We start from the raw sequence: 26,810 nt of genomic DNA, 5'->3' as shown, positions 1-26,810 counted from the left end.
TAGGCGCCACGCCAAAATTTTGGCAGCCCGCCAAAAACACTTTTATGATTTAATTGCTAGATTAAATTCAACGGTAAGGATTTAATCTCACATATGTAAGATTTCTTATAGCTAATCTAACCGTCAAACTTGTTTGTATATATTTCAAGATCGTATACGTAAAAATTTGCAAAAAAATGGCATTCAAATACTAGGTAACCGAACGAAACATTTTGAAAACGAAAACTCACGATTTAATGATTATTTTAACTTCGATTTTGATATTTTTTACAAATACACTCTTTAACCCTATAAGAGTACGATGAACCAATTCAATCTTCAACTTAAAATACTTGCACTAGTTGATACCACAAAATAGTATGTTCTACTTAATGAAAGTATAAAATAAGCTCCAAGTGTTTGCTCAATCTTTCGTTTTGAAGGGATACACATTCTACAAAACTAGTTTCAAAGATCCAACCGTCAAACTTATTTGTATATGCTCCAAGATTGCATATATACAAAATTGCAAAAACCTGACATTCAGATATTAGGTAACGGGATGAAACCTTTCGACGGTTATAAACGAAACGTCACGATTTAACGGTGATTTTAACTCCGATTTTGATGATTTTTTACAAATACACTCCTCAACCTTATAAGAATACGATAAACAAATTCGATCTTCAATTTAAAATATTTGTACTAATGGATACCACAAAATATTATGTTCTACCTAATGAAAGTATAAAATAAACTCCAAGTGTTTGTTGAATCTATCGTTTTGACGGAATACACATTCTACAAAACTATTTTCAATGATCCAACCGTCAAACTTGTTTGTATATGCTCCAAGATCGCATACGTAAAAAAGTGGATACCACAAAATATTATGTTATACTTAATGAAAATATAAATAAACTCCAAGTGTTAGTGAATCTAATGTTTTGATGGGATACGCATTGTACAAAACTAGTTTCAACGATCCAACCGTCTAACTTGTTTGTATATGCTTTGAGATCGCATACGCCAAAAATTGTAAAAAACAAACGTGTAGAGATTAAACAACGGGACAAACCTTTTCGACGGCTATAAACAAAAAATTACGATTTAACGGTTATATTAACTCCGATTTTGATGATTTTTTACAGCTGCACTGTTTAACCCTATATGAATACAATGAACTGATTCGATCGTCAATTTAAAACATTTACACAAGTGGATACCACAAAAGAAAAAGGCAATGCAAGAACCCCAAAAGAAAAGGAAAAGGCCAAAAAAAAAAGGGACTTTGCGCGACCTAGGTAGTACTGCGTCGCGCAAACCTGTTTTGCGCGACGCAGTTGTACCTACGTCGCGCAAAGTCCTCTGTTTTTTTTTTTTTTTACCCGTTTTGCTTATGAGTACAAAATAAATTAATTAAAATCTACTTAGTAAATACATATACCATTGAATTTGATAGGAAATGCATTGTACCAAACTAATTTCAAAAATCCAACCGTCAAACTTGTTTGTATATACTTGGAGATCCCATACGCCAAAAATCAAAAAAAAAAAAAACATGCAGAGATTAAGTAACAAGACAAACCTTTTCGACGGCTATAAACAAAAAATCACGATTTAACGGTTATATTAACTCTGATTTTGATGATGTGTTACAACAACATTCATTGATTCTGTATAAATACAACAAACTGATTCGATCTTCAATTTAAAATATTTACAAAAGTGGATACCACAAAATATTATGTTATACTTAATGAGAGTATAAATAAACTCCAAGTGTTAGTGAATCTAATGTTTTCATGGGATACGCATTGTACAAAACTAGTTTCAACAATCCAACCGTCAAACTTGTTTGTATATGCTTTGAGATCGTATACGCCAAAAATTGTAATAAACAAACGTGTAGAGATCAAACAACGGGACAAACCATTTCGACGGCTATAAATGAAAAATCACGATTTAACGGTTATATTAACTCCGATTTTGATGATTTTTTACAACTACACTCATTGACCCTATATGAATACAACAAATTGATTCGATCTTCAATTTAAAATATTTACAAAAGTGGATACTACAAAATATTATGTTATACTTAATGAAAGTATAAATAAACTCCATGTGTTAGTGAATCTAATGTTTTCATGGGATACGCATTGTACGAAACTAATTTCAACGATCCAACCGTCAAATTTGTTTGTATATGCTTTGAGATCCCATACGCCAAAAATTGTAAAAAACAAACATGTAGAGATTAAACAACGGGACAAACCTTTTCGACGGCTATAAACGAAAAATCATGATTTAACGGTTATATTAGCTCCGATTTTGTTGATTTTTTACAGCTACACTCATTGACCCTATATGAATACAATAAACTAATTCGATCGTCCATTTAAAATATTTACACAAGTGGATACCACAAAATATTATGTTATACTTAATGAAAGTTTAAATAAATTCCAAGTGTTAGTGAATCTAATGTTTTGATGGGATACGCATTGTAAAAAACTAGTTTCAACGATCCAACCGTCAAATTTGTTTGTATATGCTTTGAGATCGCATACGCCAAAAATTGTAAAAAACAAGCGTGTAGAGATTAAACAACGGGACAAACCTTTTCGACGGCTATAAACGAAAAATTATGATTTAACGGTTATATTAACTCCGATTTTGATGATTTTTTACAGCTGCACTGTTTAACCCTATATGAATACAATGAACTGATTCGATCGTCAATTTAAAACATTTACACAAGTGGATACTACAAAAGAAAAAGGCAATGCAAGAAACCCAAAAGAAAAGGAAAAGGCCAAAAAAGAAAAAAAAAGGACTTTGCGCGACGTATAAAACGTCGCGCAAAAGTGATTTGCGCGACGAACCTTTGCGCGACTACATATGGCGCTGCGCAAAACACCTTTGCGCGACGCAGGATCTGATGCGTCGCGCAAAGCTGTTTTGCGCGACGCCATCCTTGGTCGCGCAAAAATCCGTCGCGCAAATGCCTTTTGCGCGACGTTGTGTGTTTTTGGTTGCGCAAACATACTTTGCGCGACGAAAGTTGATCCGTCGCGCAAAATGCGGTCGCGCAAACATGTTTTTCTACTAGTGGTATACAATGTTCTTCATCCCACAGAAAAAAATGTGATGAGACATATATTGTGTGCGTGTGTATATATATATATATATTTATATTGTAGGGATAATCTATGAGATGCAACTTGAAAAAATAGACAATTCGAAATCATTGAAGTTCTACATCCATTTTTTTAGTCGCTTCGATGAAACATGAATTTTTTTTTAATTGGAATTAAAAAGGTACTAAAGCGGACATATAACGAGCACTAGCAAAATCAATGTTCTAAAAATCCCCACCTAGGCGTTAGGCGACTGGCCACCACCTCGATTACTTCCTAGGCATTTAAAAATTAAGAAAGGGCACCTAGACCTGCCTAGGCACCCACCTAGGTTGCGACTCTCATTTAGATGAAAAATAGATAACTTTCATTGTACATTTTATTTTTTTCAATAAATTGTAATAGACTTCTTGAATGCTTAGATGAACACACATTATATTCCTCATGTTTTCATTATATCCTAATGCTTTACAATTTATGACATTATATTTTGCAATTTATGTATCTCAATGCAATTATGTATTTTTTAAGTCAAAGCATGAAATTATATATTCGATATATAATAAATTTATTTCAATCCTAGCTGCTAGGCCCCAGCTGACCATCCAATTAGCATCTAGTGTTTTCTAGAACCCTGAGTAAAATAGATCAATAATGATGTGTTTTGATGTGTAAGTAATTGGACAGATACTACTATTAGACTTATTATATTTAAAAAAGGCCCAAAGCCAATCCCAGAGAAGAATTAAACTTCATAGGGTCCTTCTGTCCAGTTGCAGATCGTTACACCTTTAATACAAGTCGGAACTTACTCAACAAGGAATTTTGCTACCTTAGGACCGTTATTGTTATACCTATCTAGTGCAATGTATGGAATATATGGCAAAGGTGGAGTGTTAGAGTGGTTCTATTGAACGGTCATGTCATATAGGCCCGTATCGGATAAAAAAGGGATCCTATCAACTTGTTCCGACTAGGCCTGGCAATTCTTGACATGATCCGATAACCTGACACGATACGACACGAAATTAACAAGTGTTCGGGTCAACACGATAACGAATCGGGTTATTATCGGGTAACCCGATAAACACCTGTTAAGATAACGGGTTAGTTCGGGTATACACGTGGGTAACACGATACACAATAAGCAAAATATTAATTATGATTTTATAACCCTAAAAAAATATTATAATAATTATATATATATTAATTTAACAATTTTATACCCATAAAAACTATAATAATTATATATATAATTAAATATTAAAAATTGGTGACCATTGGATCGGCTTAAATATACATATCATTCAATTTCTTAAGTGTTATACGTACAAAATAAATAAATTTAAATCTACTTAATAAATATATATATATATATATGTATACCATTGAACTTGATGGGATACGAATTCTACGAAACTAATTCCAACGATCCAACCATCAAACTTATTTGTATATGCTTCGAAATCGCATCAGCAAAAAATCTCAAAATATAAACATTCAGAGATCAAGTAACGGGACAAAACTTTTCAACGGCTATCAATGAAAAATCACGATTTAACAGTTATTTTAACTCCAATTTTGATGATTTTTTTTACAGCTACACTCCTGGACCCTATATGAATACAGTGAATGAACTCGAACTTCAATTTAAAATATTTACACTATCGGATACCACAAAATCTTATGTTATACTTAATGAAAGTATGAATAAACTCTTAAGTGTTAGTGAATATATAGTTTTGATGGGATATGCATTTTACAAAACTAGCTTCAACAATCCAACCGTCAAGCATGTTTGTATATACTTCGAGATTGCATAAACCAAAAATCGCAAAAAAACAAACATTCAGAGATCAAGTAACGGGACAAAACTTTTCGACGGTTATTAACGAAAAATCACGATTTAACGGTTATTTTAACTCTAATTTTGATGATTTTTTTACAGCTACACTCCTTGAACCTATATGAATACAATGAATAAACTCGATCTTCAATTTAAAATATTTACATGGATACCACAAAATCTTATGTTATACTTAATGAAAGTATGAATAAACTCTTTAAGTGTTAGTGAATCTATCATTTTGATGGGATACATATTCTACAAAACTAATTCCAATGATCCAACCATGAAACTTGTTTGTATATACTTCGAGATCGTATATCCTTCGAGATCGCATAAGCTAAAAATCGCAAAAAACAAATATTTAGAGATCAAGTAACAGGACAAAACTTTTCGACGGTTATCAATGAAAAATCACGATTTAATGGTTATTTTAACTTCGATTTTGATGATTTTTTACAGCTACACTCCTTGACCCTACATGAATACAAAGAATGAACTCGATCTTCAATTTAAAATATTTATACTAGTGGATACCACAAAATCTTATGTTATACTTAATGAAAGTATAAATAAACTCTAAGTGTTAGTGAATCTATCGTTTTGATGGGATACGCATTGTACGAAACTAATTTCAACGATCCAACCATCAAACTTGTTTGTATATGCTTCAAGATCGTATACGCAAAAAATCGCAAAAAACAAACATTTAGAAATCAAGTAACGGGACAAAACTTTTCGACAGTTATCAACAAAAAATCACGATTCAACGGTTATTTTAAATCCGATTTTGATGATTTTTTACAGCTTAACTCCTTGACCCTATATGATTACAATGAATGAATTCAATCTTTAATTTAAAATATTTAAAATCTTATGTCATGATGATCGATGAAAATTGAGGATTTTGTAAAAAGAATAACTGCAAGCTTTGAGTTCCATTGGCAAGGTTTAAACTTTCGAGAAAGACTTCACAACCTTGAAAACAAGAACTCTTTCATTTTGCATATCCTTGCACATTTAATATTTTGTAATAGACTAGTAGTGTATGGATGTTTGTTTATCAGACTCTTATTTTCAAGTGTAGATGTAGTACCTAAACGACAAATGTGTTTTAATGTTTTGAAGTAATATTTATGTGGCAATGTGTGGTATGTGCAAATTTAAGAAAAAATATATATTTTTCTTAATGGGTCATAACGGGTGTGATACGACAAGACCTATTAAGATAACAGGTGTTACACGAACACGACAAACTTTGCAAATGGGAAGTGTGGTCCATTTTCTTTCCATCATAGGCCTCAAACTTCAGCAGCTGTTAAATCTCTGGGACGGTACCTGGAGCATGAGTTCAATACATAAGAGGATTCGGTTAGTGATCAATGTGGCCATGTAATCTCTGCATATGCGTCTCCAGATGTCGATGTTGGTGCATAACCTGTTTTGACCTAGGAATGTTCATTCTATGCATATGTAAAGGGAAATGGTAAAAGTGTAGTCGTTGCAGATTTTTTAACAGGTTATCTGCAATTTCTGTTGTTTGAATTTTTGCCCAAAATGAAGGAATCTATTCCTTTTTTGGTTCACCTTATCTTCGATCTTAAAAAATTCCTATCACGTTGAAGTTGTAATGTTCTTCACATTTACTCTTTGGTTAAACGCTCTTGCTGATTAATGGGTGCTTTATGATTAAGTTTGTTGAGCTGGCTATTAATTGTTGCAGTAAATATATCGACATTTATATTCCATCATACCTTGAGAGGCAAGTAATTGGTGCTACAAACTTACTCTTTTCATGTCCTTAGATACCCCAAACCCAAAAGATGAAACTTTGGGGGCAGAATCCAACTTTGCATTTTTACTTTTATTCAACTCCGCCTAGCCGTCTAGGCACTAAGCCCTAACCCACCACCCGACTAGCGTCTAACATCTTTTAGAATATTGTTCCCATCTCACATGTATTTTGGGGCAGTAAAGTTGTAATGCTGTGATTTTTAACAACTAGAAGAAAAAGGGGGAACCAAATGTAAGTCCACTATGATCACAATGAGATATGTGACTGGTATTTTGATCTGTAACCGGTGTTTGGAGCTGTGTTAGTAATTTTCTTTTTCTGTACGAAACAAATTGTCTGCAAAAAAATTCTTCAGTTCACACGAAATCTTTCATTAGACCACAAGATGCAATCTGGCACGGTATACTCAGATGGCATCGTACAATTTTTGAGTACTTATATGAATTTCTGGGGAAGAGATTTAAAGAAGCCGAGAGATTACGCACGGAGTTTTCCATTTAAATCAGTAAATGAAAATTCACTGAAATACAATCTTTGTGTACAGAATGCATTCGCTTATACTGGATAAACTCATTCGTTAGAGCATTAGTCTACAGCTTCAGAAGGCCCTCCCATACTAGATGAGCATCTCTCCTTCCCCCTTTTCGCTCTGTATTTCCACTAGCACTAGAACATACATTGGCAGCATGCAATCGAACGATTGGAATGGAGCAAATACTGGTATCAATGGATCATTACGCATGTCAAGCCGTGTCACATTATGGGAAAGGAAACTCAACTATTGTCTTGTTCTGCAGGTCTACTTTGCAGGGTCTTATATACCTTCGACTTGAAAGTTTCATTGAACATTCGTGAAATCCGAACCGGGAGAGGAACTGTTTACATTCTGCTTGCTGTACGTTGTGTTGGTGATCCAGTTGAGTAACCTTACTGCGTTGTCACAAAAGCGCATTTTACATAAGCATTCACAAACGAGCTATGACAAGAAATAATTTAGAGTTGCTATGAGGATAAAAAAAAATATGGGTATATTTTGCTATTTTTTTTCAATTAAGAAAATTAATTAATCCAACTCACTATGTGGTCCTAATAATAATCTTCTATTTATGAATATTATTTAGTTTATGTGATTGTGCAAATCCTAAATATATTAGATTTTAAAGTACCCATTATTGTTGTAATTCTTTCCTTTTGAATTTATTCTTATTTTTATTCTATTAAGAGAACCTCCTTATCAACTTTTTTCCTCCCTTTTTCCTATTTTGCCCTCACTTGTGATATACATTATTGACAAAAGGAGGCCAAAATAGTAGTTTTGTACATTTTGACAAAATGACAATCATATCTCTATTTTTCCTATTTTACCCTCTTTTTTTTAGGAAATGACAATCATATACTTATTTTTCCAATTTTATCCTCACTTTTGATATACAATATTTACATAATGAGGACAAAACAGTAATTATGTAATATTAAAAAAAATATGCACTTATTAAGAGAAATTGAATAAGAGAAATTATTCACACACACAAAGTTGTTGCTCTCTACTAGTTATATTTACTTGAAGACAAGTTATTCTTTCCTCAAGGGGCACCATCTCTCTTCCCCTTAGAAAATTAGCCACAACACATTATCTTCACGCTCCTATGTTGCACTACGGAATCTGAAAGGAATTCACATAATATGATATATTTTGGGGTAAAGTACAAAAAATTACCTCAACTATTGTGGTCACGACAGTTTCATACCTCATTTTTAAAATTGATAATGTCATACCGCATCTTACGAATTTGTGACAATGCCATACCTCTGTCAATTTTTCTGTTAGTTTTTCTGTTAAATGTTGACGTGGCAAGAGACGAGGACCACTTTCTATTAAAAAATTAATAAAATATTATTAAAAACTAAAAAAAATATTTAATATTTTTTAAATATTAAAATAATAAATAAAAGTAAAATTAAAAAAAAAAGGGTAAAGTACAAAAAACTACCTCAACTATTGGGGTCACGACAGTTTCATACCTCATCTTTTGAAATTGACAATGTCATACTGCATCTTACGAATTTGTGACAATGTCATACCTCCGTCAATTTTTCTGTTAATTTTTCTGTTAAGTACTGACGTGGCTTGATTCGGAACATACTTTCTATTAAAAAATTATTAAAAACTAAAAAATAATTATTTAAGATTTTTAAATATTAAAATAATAATAAAAAGCAAAGAAAAAAAAAAAACCATCAGTTCGTCCCTCCCATCCCCCTCCCCCTCCTCTATCTTCTCCCCATCTTCATTTTCTTCCCCCCACCTGCAAACCCAAAAAAATAAAAAAAATAAAAAAATTTTGAAAACCCAACAACCCCCCGCGGAAGAACAAGAAGGAGAAGGAGGAGGAGGAGGAGGAGGAGGAAGAAGAAGAAGAAGAAGAGGAAAAAAAGGAGGAAGGAAAAAAAAAATAAAAAAATTCCCCCCTGTTGGCGCAAAACAAGAAGAAGGGAGAAGGAGAAGGAGAAGGTGGAAGAAGAAGAGGAAGAAAAGGAGGAGAGGAAGAAAAAATAATAAAAAAAATTTGAAAACCCATCAACTCCCCCTGCGGAAGAAGAAGAAGGATTTTTTTTTTTTTTGTTTTTTAAACCATCAACTCCCCTGTGGAAGAAGAAGAAGAAGAGGAGGAAAAAAAGAAGGGAAAAAAAAAATTTTGAAAACCCATCAAACCCCAAATCCACCACTTTCATCTATTCTCCACATCCTCTTCCGCACTCATCCTCCACCTTCTCTGCTCACCCATATCTTCCCACTGACAGGATCTAGGGTTTTTTTTTTTTTTTTTTTTCTGGGTTGCAGGAGGGATAAGAGTGTGGGTGGGTGTGGGTGTGGGTGTGGGGGGAAGACAAATTGGAATTTTTTTTTTTTTTTTTTGGGATTTGCAGGTGGGGGAAGAAGATGAAGATGGGGAGAAGAGAGAGGAGGGAGGAGGGGGGAGGGGAGGGACGAAATGAGGGGGTTTTTTTTTTCCTGCTTTTTATTATTATTTTAATATTTAAAAAATATTAAATAATTGTTTTTTAGTTTTTAATAATTTTTTAATAGAAAATAGGTCCCGAATCAAGCCACGTCAACACTTAAAAGAAAAACTAACAGAAAAATTGATGGAGGTATGACATTGTCACAAATTCGTAAGATGCGGTATGACATTGTCAATTTTAAAAGATGAGGTATGAAACTATCGTGACCCCAATAGTTGAGGCAGTTTTTTGTACTTTACCCTTTTTTTTTAATTTTACTTTTATTTATTATTTTAATATTTAAAAAATATTAAATATTTTTTTTTAGTTTTTAATAATATTTTATTAATTTTTTTAATAGAAAGTGGTCCCCATCTCTTGCCACGTCAGCATTTAACAGAAAAACTAACAGAAAAATTGACGGAGGTATGACATTGTCACAAATTCGTAAGATGCGGTATGACATTGTCAATTTTAAAAGATGAGGTATGAAACTGTCATGATCCCAATAGTTGAGGTAGTTTTTTGTACTTTACCCTATATTTTGAGTATAATGCAAACACAATTTGAGAAGAATCTATAATTTGTAATACGAAAAGTTGGGTTCAATAATTTGTAATACGAAAAGTTGGGTTCATGTACTATGGTGAAAGCTCATGCAATCACGACTGAAAAAATATCAACAATTGAGACCATGTTTTAGAAGAACTGGATTGAGTGATGGTAATCGTCAACTAGTTTGTAGTAGAAATTGATATTATGGGGAGAGAGGGAGAGAGAGAGAGAGAGAGAGTTTTTTTGAAAGAAAAAAAAAAGAAAAAAGAAAAATCCGAGTGAGTCACAACTAGTAGCATTTACGCTTCCAAGACCTTAAGTTTGTGAATGAATACTATTGGAACCAAATTTGCACACCGCCGCAGGTGATAGAAATGCACAAATCTAAGTAACTTGTAAAAGAACAGACAACTGTGAGCTAGCCAAAACCTGGGGGTGTGTGTGTGTGCCAGTTAAAGACTCTAGGACGGTCAAGTTAGTAAGCAATATAAGACTCAAGTAGTGGATGAGATATTAAGTATGAAATAATTGCGTTACCAGAGATGAATCTAGAAGGTGTATTTATACCAGTCGAGAATGAGACCTTTTAGGATAGTATAATCCTTATTAAACGGGGAGAATCCCAGAGGATATCTAGGAAGTAGATATTGCATCCTCTTGTGAATGTGATTACTTGAGTCGCACACCAATCCTATATTGTAAGGACTTCAACATTGTAGGGAACCTTCTGATTCCTTATTGGATTAGGTTTTCATATCCTGCGAAAAAAGCATGATCAATCTCAGCGAAGTTGTCGGACTTCATCCACTGATTCCGGAACAGGAAGATTGTGGCATCGATGGTCCATTTATTTTTTCAGGTTGTACTATGCCATTAGGTATTAACGTGAACTTTGTTTGAACTTTAATTTTAGTATATAAACTTACTTTTTTCAATTGGGTTGTACTAAAGTAATGTCAGACCATCTCCAAAGAAGATGTCAAATATGGTAAAGACGATTAAAAGATATTCAGGTGCTCTCTAATGGAGTTGTCATATATGATGTGGTTAAGTCATTTGACTCCTTGCATTTTAGCTGTCTTTTTTACAACATACAAAGGAGTTCAATATATTTAATTTATTTTTTTAATGCATGGCTCCCATTGACAATCAATAGAATAAAAACTAAAAATCAATTTTATTAGTTTTTAATAGTTAATGTAACTGTGGACTCAATATAATAATAAAATAAATATTTGACACATCTATTGGAAAAGAAGAAGATTTAACATTTGTATTTAATTGGCCACATTAGCCATCAAATAATTTTTTCGCATATTTTATTTGACATCCCCTTTGTAGATGTCCTCTCATAAGGCATTTTGATGTTGAACTTTGATTCAAGTTGAATTTTAGTATGGTGATTATCATGATTTTTCTTCAATTTAGTTATATTAATAGCATAAAGCATTTAGTTTGCAAATGACTAGATTTTGAACTCTTGAGTTTGTTTAAATGTTGAACACTCATTAATGCCAATTTTTAAACGGGTCTACAAGTGAGGCACAAACCGAAACCAAAACTGTTTGAAACCGAATCAAACCAAAACTAAATGGTTTGGTTTCATTTCAGTTCTTACCCTAAAACCGCACCGAACAAAATAGAAATAAATTTCAGTTCCGATTTTGGTTTTATCCTAAAACTGCACCGAATCAAACTTGCTCACCCCTAGTTATGTGGGAGACCGAAAGTGTTTTACCAATTTGTGAGTTAACCAAACCACTGGTTTTGGTATGTCGGGCTTCCAATATTTCGTTAATGGTTTGGGCACTTTATAAGTCAATTGAGACGTGCGAGTAATATAAACACTGGGTGGTTTAAATTTGGTCTACACTCGGAATGTGCCTTAGCTTTAAAGCCCTCCTCAAGAATCGAAAATATGTTCTTTACCGTACAAAGAAATGGAAAAGTTAGAGGTAAACGAATCCTGATCTTCTGTGGATTTGTCCTTTAGGTATCGTTTAGTATGTAGACGGGACAGGAGGGAACGGAATGGAACGGGACGGGACGGGACGGGACAGGATGGAACAGAACGGAGCGGGAGCAAAGATGCCCTCAGATGGAAACAAGGAGGAAGAAGAAGGAGACGGAGAGGTTATAATGTTGTGTTACACGGATGTGGAATGAGTCGTTCCAGAGGGGTGAGGTGGAACGAAAATTCACCCAAAACTCGTCCCGTGGAACAGTTCGTTCCACCCGTTTTAGGCGCACCAAACGTGGAACAGAACGTCTTGTCCCACTTTGTTCTATTCTGTCCCACATACCAAACAGTACCTTAAAGTCAGCATAGTTTGTCGATCACATCACGTGTGAACCTTTCCTGCTCGGAATGTGGAAGAAAAATGTAGGAAACTTTTATTAGAGTTGCTTTTTGATGCGTCTCTTGAAATCTCACAGGCCGTGTTTCTGAAAAAAGAAGAATTAAATATCCTAATTTCACTCCAACCAATACCGAAGTCTTTTGTTATAAAACCGCACACTTATTTTATTATAGGTTAGAAATAATATCGGTGTTGTTGAAAGTATTTTGTTGTATTGGAGCAAACTTGTATGTATTTGTGATGGGTGGGTCCTCTTTGCCACCCGTGATAATAGTGGGTCCTTTCGCCCTGCATGTTGGGTGAGTCCCCTTGGCTCGATGTGATTGCCAATGTGTGAATCTCCCACGTGTGACCCACTAATTAGGTCTTGCGTGAGGGGCGTGTTGAAATCCAACATCAGTCGTGTCTCTGAGAAAAGAAGAGTTTAATATCGATGTTGTTGGAAGTATACCTTTGACTCGTCTCTTGGATAATTCTACAATGTCTTATTATTTGTGTTTTTGTGCCGACCACTACCTTGTACAATTTGGCATGGACGACCTTGTTTATGAAACTAGGTGGATTAGTTAAAAGACTTGGATCGAATAAATAACACTTACTTGGACCAATTCCAACAATTATTATAACTTTTGAATCTATAACAATTTCTCTATTGATTTTTTCTGCTGAGTGATATACTTTCCCACCATGCAATTGCATTGCAAGTTAATTCACATGGAAGAATATTCATATGTGCAGACTAGAGACGGCTAGCTAATCACTAATCATTCACAGCCCGCCGTATGCTGCTTCACAACATTGTGGAAAAAAAACAAAACAAATCAAAAGAAAAGAAAAGATTATTCTTAATAATAATTCATATATGCATTCGAGTCTGTGAGTCACGAACTTTGGAGTACTGACTAAGCACTTGACTTTTTGTTTAGTGAGTGAATGCACTAATTAACTGCTGTCAGATGTTTATGCTATGCTTGTAGTGATAGTGCGTGTTTGGGATGTTAATTAGACCATCTCCAATCAAGGGTATGTGGTACAATTAGCTGAATAAGGATCCTCTCTATCTTCTTTTGGTGGGGATTCTGGGAATCCGTGTATCTTATCCATCATTCATACATTGTGCAGTCAAAAATCATTTTAAATTTTATTATTTAAAATTGAATACAAACAGGAACTGAGAAAAACTGACCACACGATATACAATTCACGGATCCTCAAAATTCTCACAAAGAGAATCCGAAGAAGATCCGAATTCCAATTAGCCCTAAAATTGAACAAAACAATCTCCAACCAAAGAACATTTTACAAATTTACAAATGGGCGTATTTTAGGCCTCAAATCAATTCGCAGAAGGCCTAAAAAGTGCCAATGCTCAGCAGTCGGTAATATTTTCCACTCGTGAAGCTCACCGCTTAATGGCTTGGTAAAGAGGTACTTGGGCATACTAAAAAGTAATAAAAATATAGAGGGGTTAATATTTAGCTCTCTATGAATTGAAGCATATCAAAGGATATCACACCTCTAAAAAAATTATATTTTTGAGAGCTAAAATTGTGTCCAGAATATTTGTTAACCCTTCATAGTTAAAGACGGCCTTATTTCAAGTTTTTGTGATTGGAGTGGTAGTGTTTGGTGCTTGGAGTGGAATGTGAGGAGGTTTGTGAAGGCCGGCCAAACAAGGGCCAAGAATAACCTCTTGGGGAAGGAAACAGAGGGAAGACCAAGACTTGAAAGTTGAGATGATGCTACTTGAAACAGCATTGTACCCCTTCCACGACGTCAAAAAGTGATGGTGGATTGGGCTGGCGCTGGGGCTCTGAGCGCGTGTGTGAGGCCTGTCTGGAAGAGATGCTTGCACCAGCATAGGCTCCTACAGCAGTTGGTGTTGCTCTTTCTTAGGCCAGGCGGATAGGTCAATGGGCACCGACTGAGAGCTGCGAGGCTGAAGTCAGTGCAGATTAAAGTCGCATAACTGAATTGCCGTGCCTGGTGAAGCTAAATACGGAGATTTCTATGGGATTTCTAGAGACTAGCATGCATATTCAATTCGAAATTCATATACACAAGCAATATAAGCATATTATCAAAGTTATAGTCATGCGAATCCCCTTCAAAAAGCATAGGTTCATAGTTAATGCATCAAAGAATCAAATTAAAAAAGAAAGAGTGATTTATGTGTTATATCTTTGGACCTTGCTTTGAATCCAATAAGTGACCACCTTCAAGAGGAAAGAGTGATTTATGTGTTATATATTTGGACCTTGCTTTGAATCCAATAAGTGACCACCTTCAAGATCTTTCCTGTTAGAACTGCTTCCTTCTTGCTTCCTGCACCTTGAAGAACTTGGAACTCCTTGATTCTCCTTGAGCTCCCAAAATTGAAGGCCGCTAATGATCCACACCCACTAGTGTAGTGAGATGGATGAAGGAATAATCAAAGAGATAAGAGAAGGCTAGCACTTTTCTCTTTATGGTGACCGGCCTATGTGTGAGGAAAGAGAGTGTTTTTGTTTCTTTTTAGGTCCTAATTAGAAAGGCAATAAGGCGATTGGTATCAATCTAATTGATAGATGGTTTAAATATGACAGATGATAACCCAAAATTTACTCATTTTATCATGCCTATAAATATAAATATACATTATAAATTCGACGACTCTTGCAGGTTCTTTGCCCAGAGTACTTCGCGGAAGGTCTTTTGGGGACAGACAGACATGCATCAAGCCTTGCCATATCTCGTCCATGACGGTATCGATCTTGGGGTTTTCGTTGTGCACTGGGGCGTACAGTTGGTTGCGGTGTGATTTGGGAGGAATCTCCATTGAGGTAGAGTGATTTGGTCAGGAGGAATATGAGTTCATTCTCAACAAAAGCAGTAATAGTTTGAACAAATTTGCGCACCGCCATAGATGGTGAAGGCATAAACTCAAGCAACCTATAAAATAGAAAACAACCATAAGCAAGTCTAAGATCAGGAGGGGGTGTGGGTGTGCCAACCAAAGGCTCTCAAACGGTTAAGTTAGTAAGTAGCTTTAGACTCAAGCAGTGGGCAAAAGAATTAGAGTATTGAGATTGCGTTACCAGAGATGAACCTTAGATAGGTATACTTAAACCGTGGGGAGAGAGACCTTTTTAGGATAGGATTCTTGTTCTAAGCCAGGAGAATTTTAGATGATATCTAGAAGTAGATACTGCACTTTCTTAGGAGTTGTGATTACTTGTAGCGCGCGTCAATTCCTAAATTGTAGAAACTCCAAGACTTAGAATCTAATTGAATCCATATTCGGATCGGATCGCGTGTCTTGCGGAACAAGCATGATTATCTGGCGGAGTCGCTCGGACTTCGTCTATTGCCTCGGAATAGAATGATGGTGGCACCGCTGCTCCGTCGAATCCAACTTCACTCAAAGCTAGTGAGTCTATGATCGTACTCCTTAGATAATAGTATTTGAATCAGCCTTACTTTGACCCTAAAAAATCATGGTCCCACAAATGGTATGGGATATTTATCTTTGATAGTCAAAGCATTTTATTCCTTATGGTCCATGTACATTATCCAAGTCTCTTCTTTCTTCCTAACCAACAACATTGGGAAGGAAAATGGGCTGACTAGGCCTAGTAAAAACAAACTTGCAACAATTCTTGGACTGGTTTTTCAATCTCAGTTTTTTGTGGGGACTATAGTGTAATGGCCTGATATTTGGTGGCTTAGCACTAAGTATCAATGGGATCTTATGGTCATGGTATCTGATTTGAATTTTGGATAAATTCTAGTTAATGCTTAAATTAAGTAGTTAAAATTTTATAGGTGCAATTATAAAGGTTACAAATAAGGACGAGGCACCTATTAAGGATTATGCTCACAATTCGGTGAGTATATCCCTTCTAAAATCTACGTTTTCAATTAAACGTTTTTGATAAATAATTTATTTACCTAGTCTTTGCATGAGACTTATATGAATTTTAGAAAGGTGAAATTAAACATTTTTGTGCTAGCTAGTCTCGGATGAGACTTACTTAGCTATGGTCAGATGACCAAATAATTAATGTAGGGTTTGTTGGTGAATTATTTTCACCACATGGTCTTTTATATGCCTTGTATAGCTATCCTCGACAGTAGCTTATTTGTAGGTATTATATTTCTTGTAGATGATAGGAATAATGTTATTACCAGTAGAGAATTTAGCTAGTAGAGGCTAGCATACCCTGCTTGTTATACTTATGCTAGTAGACGCTAGTGTGATTAATTGAATACAGGTATGATTTTTGAACTATTGCTCAATTGTTTTCAATTGATGATTTGATTGTGATTCTCATTTACTATTATGGTAGTAAATATTATTATGTTGTTTTCCAACTATATATGTTTTACAAAACGGGAGTTGATATGTTGAAAATGATTTTGACTTGATAATTAAATATGATCCACTCACACATTGTTTTGCGCCCCTCAAGTCCTAGCAAGTGCAAGGCGTACGTTGAGATGGCTGAGTGAGCATGGCAATAATGTAGACTTCCTACGTAGGGTAGTTTTACTTTTGTTTAAACTCCATTGAACTCTAATCAATTGTATGACTTTACTTTTGATTATAAATGACACAATGCAATACATTTGTGGTTTACAATTGTATGCACTATTGTTATGCTCTCATTGATGTGATCTAAAATCGGAATTAGATCTAGATTGTGTCCCCAAGTGGGGAGGTTGTGCAAGGAACCTAGATGTTAGTATAAAATTAATAGTTGAGCCTTCCTATTTGAAATATTTCACATCACAATTTCCTTACTCATGGCTTCATCATTAAGTTGATGATATTTCGTCAAATTGGTGATGGCCATCATATTTCCACCCTTAGCTAGAAGGCTAATCGAGTCGGGGTGTGTCACTATCACTTTGTAAGGGAGAGTTCAACAAGGTCATCTGGAAGTGGCTTATATACCTACTGATGATCAAACATCTGATGTCTTAACAGAGGGTCTTCACAATCCTTCTTTTGTTAAACATTACTACAATCTCAAGCATGGAAATCCCAGCTGAGATTGAAGGAGGGAGGATGTTGACTATCATTGACTGAGCAGTTTGCAGTTTGCCAGTTAACACTGTTATAATAGTAATTGTCTAGCTAGTGCTTAGTTTGTTAAGTTTGTTAAAACATAATTCCTTAAAATGTAAGAAAGCTCTCTAAGCTATCTAAACATTGTACAAGCTGTTGATCTTAATTGAGTGAAAATACAAGAGATTAAGCCTTTCAATTCTCTACACTGCTCTTAATAGATATCCAACAGCTGATCAAACACGAAGAAAATTAGAATTGAAATAAACGGCCAACTTGGCTAACTAGTTAGTTCCACCAAGACATATAAAATGTACGGGTTCTGGGGCACCGATTCTTGAAAACCCTAGAGAAGTCTATAGGGCAACAATTTCCAAAATTGCAAAAATATTGATCAATCTTGCACATAGTGCAAGGATTATTGCATCTTCCTAGAGTCCTTAATTGGTTCGGTTACTACCAATTAATATCAGCCGTGCACTTGATCCCCCTAGTGCTCCCATTACACGTGGGACTAATGTCCATAGGTAAATAAACCCATTAATAAGAGAGATGTCAAAGAAATCCAAGTTGTTATATTGATTAAGGGCATATTCGGCTATGGTGTTTGGAGGTTGACCCTAACCTTGGCGCCACAATCACCTGTTAGGCATCGGCCATGCCATGCTTTATCAAAGTTGCATCCAGTCCAAGCCCACATGCGAGCCTTTTTAGTACGGAACATACATCCAAAACCCTAAAACCCAGGGTCTATGCTATGCTGAGCTGTTGGCCACCACCTGGTACAGTTTCGGTTGTCAAATCAAGTTGCATTTGAATCGTGAAGAGGTTCATGAGGTTATATTTTTACGTACATGAACTTACACATGGTCACCAAATGACATCATTTTCTAGGCTTGTTAATTTCCACCACTGGCGACAGGAAGACCAATATTTCTTCTTTCCACTATTTTCCACAAGATAAGGTGTGAGAGACTTTTGTATTGGCAACAGGAAGACCAATATTTCTTCTTTCCACTATTTAGGAAGACCAATATTTCTTCTTTCCACTATTTTCCACAAGATAAGGTGTGAGAGACTTTTGTACTGGCAACAGGAAGACCAATATTTCTTCTTTCCACTATTTTCCACAAGATCAGGTGTGAGAGACTTTTGTACTGAAAGGAAAACTTTAAGGGTTGAATTAAATTGACCGCACTGATTTGTGCCAAAGGAAAATTAATTGTTGATTGCCTAATTAGTCACATCGAGTAAGAGAACGACACGTTTGATTATTGGCATGTCATATTTATTCTTGACGTTATGAGCAAATTTATCACACTGAACTTTAAATGCAAAGTTTTGGTTATATCTAACATACCAGTTCAAACAAACATAAACTAATTTAATTTGTGGTGTGCCAATTCATGAATTATTACTTCATGGTATAAAATCATGACTCGTATAATCTATTTGTTCATATTTTGTGTTTTCAACGCCAACATATTTCGTGACTGTCCACACTTTCATGATTAATCTGTGGCGCCTCGGGTGCACGGGTTGCTGTCTCGGATTGATAGGTTTGGACGTTTGGATCCAAGCTAACCCAAAAGAAAAGGAACAAATTAAGGGTTTGATTGGTATTCTATTAAAAAAATTTCATCACTTATATCAAAATATTTTTTAAAAATATCTCTTAAAAATAATTTTCTTTAAGATTCAAAAACTTATTTGGTATGATATTTAGAATTATTTTTAAATCTTAAAACTTAAACTGGACAAAGAGATTCAAGGAGAGTGGATCACATGAGAGGGAGAAAGAGGAAAGAGAATGAAAGAAAGAAAGAAAGAAAGAAAGAAAGAAAGAAAGAAAGAGGAAATAAGAGAAAAGAAAGAGAGAGAGATGATTGGATGAGAAAGAAAGAAGAGAAAGGATCATAAAAGATAGAAAGAAGGGGAGAGAAAGTTATATCAAACGAATTTTTAAGACTTAAAACTTGAAAAGTAAATTTGAATTTTAAAAATCGTATTCAAATAGAATACTAAACAGCCTTACCTACTTCGAAGAATATCTATTAAACACTTTGATCATCCAAATTCTGGCCCAAAAGACCAGCATGCATGCACGCATATAGAAGATGGCTATAGCCCTTGGAAGGCTCAATGTTGTGAGAAGTAGAAAACTGCTAGATGGCATTTTTAAATATGGTTTCTACCACTTAGGTCGCTGCCTTTGAAATTGGCATAAACAGCTATTCAATTGGTATTGCCATGCACAGAATCAGAATATTTTTCCAATTCTAGGAAGGCTTTTGATTTGAGAGGAGTGCTAGCTTGACCTGCTAGCTAGTAGCTAATCTAGCTAAAAGAAAATTAAACAAGTAATTAAGAATACGATAAAACTCTGTGAAGCCATAGTTGCTATTACATAGTTGCTTGGATGACATTACAAGTACTGTGTTGTGTTACATATATAATGCACACCATAACATGTGTTGGCAAAGCCTTCAATCTAATTTTATTGCATCACAAGCTTCTTGTTCATACGTACGCCATACCATAAAGTAGCCGATATATATGCTTCAATTATGGGCAGAAGACAACCCTGTAGTTAGTCCCGCTAGGGCATGTAAATGTGCTGGTTTGGTCATCCTTAGGGTAACTATAAGCATCTGGGCACCGGCGCTTAAAAAACCTAGACAAGTCTGTAGCGCTACATCTCCCAGAATTACAACAATACTGATCAGTCTTGAACACAGTACAAGGGTTGTTACACCCTCCTGGAGCCCTCAGTTGGTTAGGGCACTGCCCATTAATATCAGCCGTGCACCTAATCCCCCTAGTGCACCCACTAGATGTGGGACTGAAGTCCATAGGTACATTAAACCCATCAACAAGAGAGATGTCAAAGAAATCCAAGTTGTTATATTGATTAAGGGCATATTCAGCTAGGGTGTTTGGTGGTTGACCATAGCATTGGCATTGGAGGGCACCCCCGCAATCACCTGTTTGGCATTGGCCACGTCCTGCTCCATCAAAGTTGCATCCTGTCCGACCCCAAATGCGAGCCCCTGTGGTACCGGCACTCACATCTAAGGCCCATGATTGGCCTCTTTTGAGCTGGCGGCCACCACCTGGCACTGCGGCTGCCCAGACAGTGTAGGCGCAGTTGTTTCGAATATCGAATCGAGCTGCATTGGTTAATGCAAAGAAAAGAGTGGTACATAAGATGGAGAAAACTAAGAGGCTCTTGAGAAGGCTCATTGTGGAAGCTAAGCAATACTAAATCTAATAGATTGGGTTTTGTTGCGTTGTGTTTTGAAACTCGAGGAGGTTCATGAGGTTATATAGAGCATTGGTGGTACTTATGTAACATGTTCGTCACCTAATGACATCATTTTATTAGCTCATCATTTCCACCTATGGGTAAAAGAGGCCCAATGTTTCTAGTTTCCACGAAATGATAAATATCGTTTAGTTGTTGATAGTGAAATTATTTTTTGTTAATTTTAAAATTACAACTGTGACATGCAGGTCTAAATAATTATGACCTAACTGAAGGGAAATCTATGAGATTCATGTGGGATTTCTAGTGACTAGCATGCATATACAATTCAAAATTTATATACGAAAGCAACGGAAGCATGTCATACATTTTATCAAAGCTATAGTCATGCAAATCCCCTTCAAGATGCATAGGTTTATATAAGATGCATCAAAACAAAATTTATAAGAAGAACAAACTAGAGGTTTAGTTTTATACCTCTTGATCTAGATCTTAGACCAAGGATGGATCACCTCCAAGATCTTTGCTCCTCAAACTCCTTGAGCCTAGCCTCCCTCCTTGCTTCCTCCACTTTGTATAGTAAGTGCTACTAGGTTCTCTTCAAGTTTCCAAAGATATGAAAACCTCTAAAGATCCTCACCCACTTTGTAATGAGAAAGATGAAGGAATAACCAAAAGGGTGTATAGATGATTAGTTAAATCACCCCCTTGGTGGCCGGCCCTTTGTGTTCAAGAGAGAGAGCTTTTCTTTTTTTTTTCTTTTTCTTTTGTTGTTTTAGAACACATCAAAACCCTAATCAATCTTTCACTATAATGTTCCTTTTATTACATAAAGAAACAAGTCAACAATTGACCTTCTCTCTCCCTCTCTTTGGCCGGCCATATGTGTTTGGTTTGGGCTTTGGGCTTTTAATTATTTCAAGTCATCCAATGCTTGAATAAAAGCCCAATGGGTTTTGGCCCAATGGGCCTAATTAAACCCGAACGTTTCTATAAGCCCAAAACGATCTTTATCGCTTTTATGATTTCTTTAGACTTTCTAAATTAATCAAAACACTTAATTAATCCAATTAATTATTTCCTTCATCCATTAGTTACTCACTACAAGAGTGTATTGGTGAACAATCTTTTAGGTTCTAATTAGCAAGGCAGTGAGGTGATTGGCACCAATCCAATTGATTATCCAATCACTTAGTGAATTAAAACTTACTTTTAATTCACCTTCCTTTTGATGACTACATTTAATTATCTAGAAGAACTCACAAGCCATGAGTGACATCTAACCATATATCATGGCTACCCAAGCTAATGTAGAAGTTTATTCGGAGAACCTATTCAGTTGGAATTACAATGTAATTCGATCCTTCTCTAAAACAATACTCTCAATCACATCACTAGGGTATGGATTTATAATGTCAAACCCCTAATGTGATTATTCCTTCTTATACGATTCAATTGAGACGTATAGGAACGCTTTCCTTTATTACGCTCGATACTTCGGCCGAAGATTCCCGAATCATATCTTAGAGTATTCATCCTTTCTTATCGAGGATTAGAGATTCCTTGTTGCGCATTCACTTGCCTTCATGGCTAAGTGGCTTAACCCCAACGATGCCTTGGACACTCGCGTATGGAATGACTTTAACATAATCAAAGATTAAGTACTTAACCACAAGACAACGACGATGTCTCAGGTCAAAGGATTACTTACATTATTCCAACCATTAGAGTTACTTGCTTGACATGTGAGTAGACCTCCATGCAAGTACTCTCGTTCGATTGTGTTCAGTGAACTCATTCCCTTAATGAGCACCTACATGCTTGTCTTAGTGTCGCTACACGAATGGGATGAGACTTTCCATCCTTCCAATTGAAGCAGACATAGTATGTACCGGTCTATGGATTGTCAGTATCCCTCCGACAATCCTTATGACCAAGAACCTTTTTGGACATGATGGTTATGAGAAGAAGGTCTCTGTAATCGAACATCATTAGGTTACTTCTTCCATCGATCCATTGTCCATGGATTCACTATTTAGGACATATTTTGTTCATTGAGATAGTCCTAATTAGTATCTTTGCCTTCCGATGTATAAGATTCATATATACATCAATTCATTGTCCTGAAAGGTTTCTTCCAAAGATTGACTTTCAGGGCATATTTCCAACAATCTCCCACTTGCACTAAAGTCAATCACTAGTGTATCTTATACATGCTAGTTGAGTGAGCTTATGCTCGTAGGTTAACTTGGTTATGTATTAGTCACCTTTTAATTTAAAAGGGATTTACTTATCAAATGTTTCTAAAACATTTTGATGATGTCTCTTTCTTGTGTTCGAATACTTTGATGAGACCTTGATTCCATGGCTTGAGCTATCGCCCCATTACGTCGTAGTATCCTACTAACGACCTTATGGTTTGGATTCAATCATTGGTTCTAAAAGAACCCCTTCCTTTCAAAACACCTTTTGAAGCAGTTTCTAAAACAATATATCGACATATATTTTGTTTGTATACTTTATACAAACTTTGCTCCAACCTTGAGACCATTGTAGTACGATACTAACAATACATTCATATGATTAGTACTTCATCCATTATGAAGTTCCATTTGTTAAAATGGGTTATTTTCACTTTGGTTCGTAACCTAAGTGAATGCACGCTTCCAAAGTCCCACTCTGATGTTCCTTTCTTAAAGGCAATAATACTCTATCAGTTGCTTTGGTTCTGATCCTGGGATATAGTAATATCTTAAAGTGATAACCCATGGTTTTTCACTTTTGGATATCTACTCACAAGTCCATACATGTGTCCCTTTTTGTGATTTTATGACACATTCATTATAAGGGTTATGAAAGTGATTTTCTATCATATAGTAAAATGCTTTCTTAAATCTTCAACATTTGAGATTTAATTTCCCCATATAACTTCCTTGAGATAGCCTTTGTTATATCAATAAGTCCAATTCAAGTCTATACTTAAAATTAACCGTGTCATGTCTTGTCATTTTTCGAGTAACATCTAGGTTTGATCAAGTCTATCAAATAGACTTCATTCATATCTTGTTGCTCAAATTATGACATCACTCCCATTGGGCTTGTTGTAACTTAGCATTCATTCAAAACTTAACACTTAAATTTTTCTTGATTTGAATGCATATTGTTCCCACTAACTTGTTTTGGATCTATTGACAATCATTGAGATCCATTAGCTTATTAATGATGTCTCAACAATTTTGAGACTATCAACAATACTAGCTAACACAAGTTATTTAAATGAATCATTTAAATGGTGTCATACACCATTCTTCAAGTTTTAGTCATACTAAGACTTTAATGTAGTCATATAAGAATTATCCAAGTCTTTAGTGAAAGCAAGGCTTCTAATAAGGATATAGAAACTCAACCATTCCTTCTAGGTGGTTGATATAATTCTTTATCAAAAAAAAACTACATGGAGCGTTATAGTTACATAAGGTGACGAATTCGGATTGTCTTGTTGTTAAACTATATGTTGTGACTCATTTTGAAACTATTCCCTTTTGTTTCATCAACTTGTCCATATGCTTTGTAATTTAGCTTGTTCTCATAAAAGAGAATGATGGACAACTCCCAACATATAACCATTTTATGCTAGGTTGACGAAACCTACATTCAAAGACTATTCTTTAGAATGTTACACAACATAGAATATTAATGTTTTGTAGAGCTTGAGTCTTTTAACAATTAAAATTATAAACTCTCAATAATAGTCAAGTACTATTATTATTTAGACAACTATAAACCAATCATATTCAAGTTTATATCCAATTTCTCACCTCCCACTATTTCTCATGACTTTAATGAGAAATCATTTCATACATTCAAAAATTGTATAAACGTGGAGTATACGGGTTGAGGACATTGTGTAGTAGCCTTAAAACCTTTCAAGCTCATTTGTTTCACTCTTCACTAAGTTGATGTCTTGTTATTAAGTGACTAAAACCTTTAAACATTTTATTGATTTAGACACTTAAATTTTTGGTTTAAACACACTTGACATTTTAAAACAATTTTAAGAATGTCCAATTAATTGTTCAAAACTACTAATTGAATCAAGAGTGATCTTGATTATTGTGGTTTAAGTGATAACCATATAAGAAACGTTTTTCTTATTTCTAATATCATTATTATCATGTATCTCATCTAGGATACAACAAGACAATCTTCAATTCATAACATTACTTTAAGGAAATATTTTAGAAGGCATTCGTCACATTACATTAATATGATAACACAAACATTCACAATGTTTAACTTAAAAGGAATTATCTCTAAAAATTTAGAGACTTATTTAAGTACCTTCAAACATTTAGGCATTAATAGTGGTCTTCCATCATATGAAGCCACATAATAAGTTCTTAACACAATAAGAAAGTTTAAAGACAATCTTTAAATGCCTAAACAAACTTCCCAAGTAGTAAGCAAAAACATGGTGACCGAACCCTTCTCCACTCTTTTATTTGCTTGTTCCTCTTCTACTTAGCTCCTCCACCTATATACAATTATATAAGTGATTAGCACTTTATATCAAATATAAATATTTAGAAGATCTAACAATTAGAATTGAAGATAAGAACATAAACCATACCTTGTAGCTTGTCCTTAAGAGTTGCAAGGTATAACCTGCAATTCCTCTTCCAATGTCCCTCCTTTCCACAGTGGTGGCAAGCCCCCTTGGGCTCCATTGCCTTCTTTTTCTTCACTCCCCCTTTCGGCTTAAGAGTGGGTGACTTCTTCTCCTTCCCTTTGCCTTTGCCTTGCGGCTTAGACTTGGAAGAGGATGGCTTGTTGTAGGCTACTGCAGAAGTCCCTACAACGTTCTCTTTCATCATAGTTTTCTCAGCAGTTACTAACATGTTTAGTAACTCAGAGAGAGTATGATCCATCTTATTCATGTTGTAGTTCATTACGAACTGCGAAAATGAATCAGGAGGAGAAGCCAATATAAAGTCTTGGGCCAATTCCCCGTCAAGTGGAGTACTTAGGTTCTCCAGTTGTTCTATGAATCCTATCATCTTCAGTACATGTTGATGCACTGGAGCCCCTTTGACCATCTTGGTCTTCACAAGTTCACAAACAGTGTTAAAGCGACGGTTGCGCGTCCCTTCACCATATAACTCCGTAAGATGGAGTATTATGGAAAATGCACTGTCCATGCCCTCATGCTGTCTCTGTAGCTCCTCATTCATGGAAGCCAACAGATAGCACTTGGCTTGTGTATCATCCTCAACATGCTTGTCATACTTAGCACGTTCATCCTCTGTGGCTTCAGGGCCAAGAGGTATGTCAGGAAGAGGCTTATCAAGTACGTAAATAATCTTCTCCAATGTTAGGAGAATCTTGACATTACGATACCATGATGGGAAATTGTGCCCCTCTAGGCAATGTTTGTCGAGTATTTTCGCGAATGTGCTTCCAACCATATCTAAATACATAAACAATAATATAAATTAGTTTGATTGTTGATTAAGTCACACGATTCGGGTCTTTAAACCGAATGACACCACCCACCATTTTTGGCAAATTCCATATCCCTCAAATAGAATCCGAGAGTTATGTTGAACTCTTAGCGGGGTATGAGAGACTCACCATTACCAAGCCCACCTCAGAATTATATCATGTTGGTTAGCAAAAAAAATGATGAGAGAATAACACTTTATTCATTTACAACTCTTGTAATTACCCATCTAGTTTGGCCTCTAGAGAATGAATGCCTCAGAATTATATCATGTTGGCACCATTGCACTTAGTTAAGTTATTCCCACCATGCTT

The 26,810-nt window shown here is 35.3% G+C and overlaps 2 protein-coding genes across 2 annotated transcripts; both read right to left on the bottom strand.

The window, feature by feature from the left end:
* Positions 1–20,053: 20,053 nt before the first annotated feature.
* On the bottom strand, positions 20,054–21,011 carry LOC137711678 (protein P21-like). Its single transcript, XM_068450938.1, has one exon. The coding sequence runs from the start codon at positions 20,972–20,974 to the stop codon at positions 20,297–20,299; it is 678 nt and encodes a 225-aa protein (XP_068307039.1). The 5' UTR covers positions 20,975–21,011; the 3' UTR covers positions 20,054–20,296.
* Positions 21,012–25,513: 4,502 nt separating this feature from the next.
* Positions 25,514–26,461, bottom strand: LOC137710039 (uncharacterized). The gene is made up of 2 exons (XM_068448999.1): positions 25,627–26,461; positions 25,514–25,530 (listed from the first exon to the last, which is right to left on the bottom strand). Exons 1-2 carry the CDS (start codon positions 26,459–26,461, stop codon positions 25,514–25,516), a joined length of 852 nt encoding a protein of 283 aa, XP_068305100.1.
* Between the last annotated feature and the right edge of the window lie 349 nt (positions 26,462–26,810).

The sequence above is a fragment of the Pyrus communis genome, chromosome 12, assembly GCF_963583255.1.
Source record: "Pyrus communis chromosome 12, drPyrComm1.1, whole genome shotgun sequence".
NCBI classification, from domain to species: domain Eukaryota; kingdom Viridiplantae; phylum Streptophyta; class Magnoliopsida; order Rosales; family Rosaceae; genus Pyrus; species Pyrus communis.
The sequence above is the reverse complement of the archived record's forward strand: the minus strand, read 5'-3'. Positions and strand labels throughout refer to the sequence as shown.

Excerpts from the sequence above, each read along its gene's own strand:
- LOC137711678 (XM_068450938.1), bottom strand. The coding sequence starts at position 20,974 with ATGAGCCTTCTCAAGAGCCTCTTAGTTTTCTCCATCTTATGTACCACT.
- LOC137710039 (XM_068448999.1), bottom strand. The coding sequence starts at position 26,461 with ATGGTTGGAAGCACATTCGCGAAAATACTCGACAAACATTGCCTAGAG.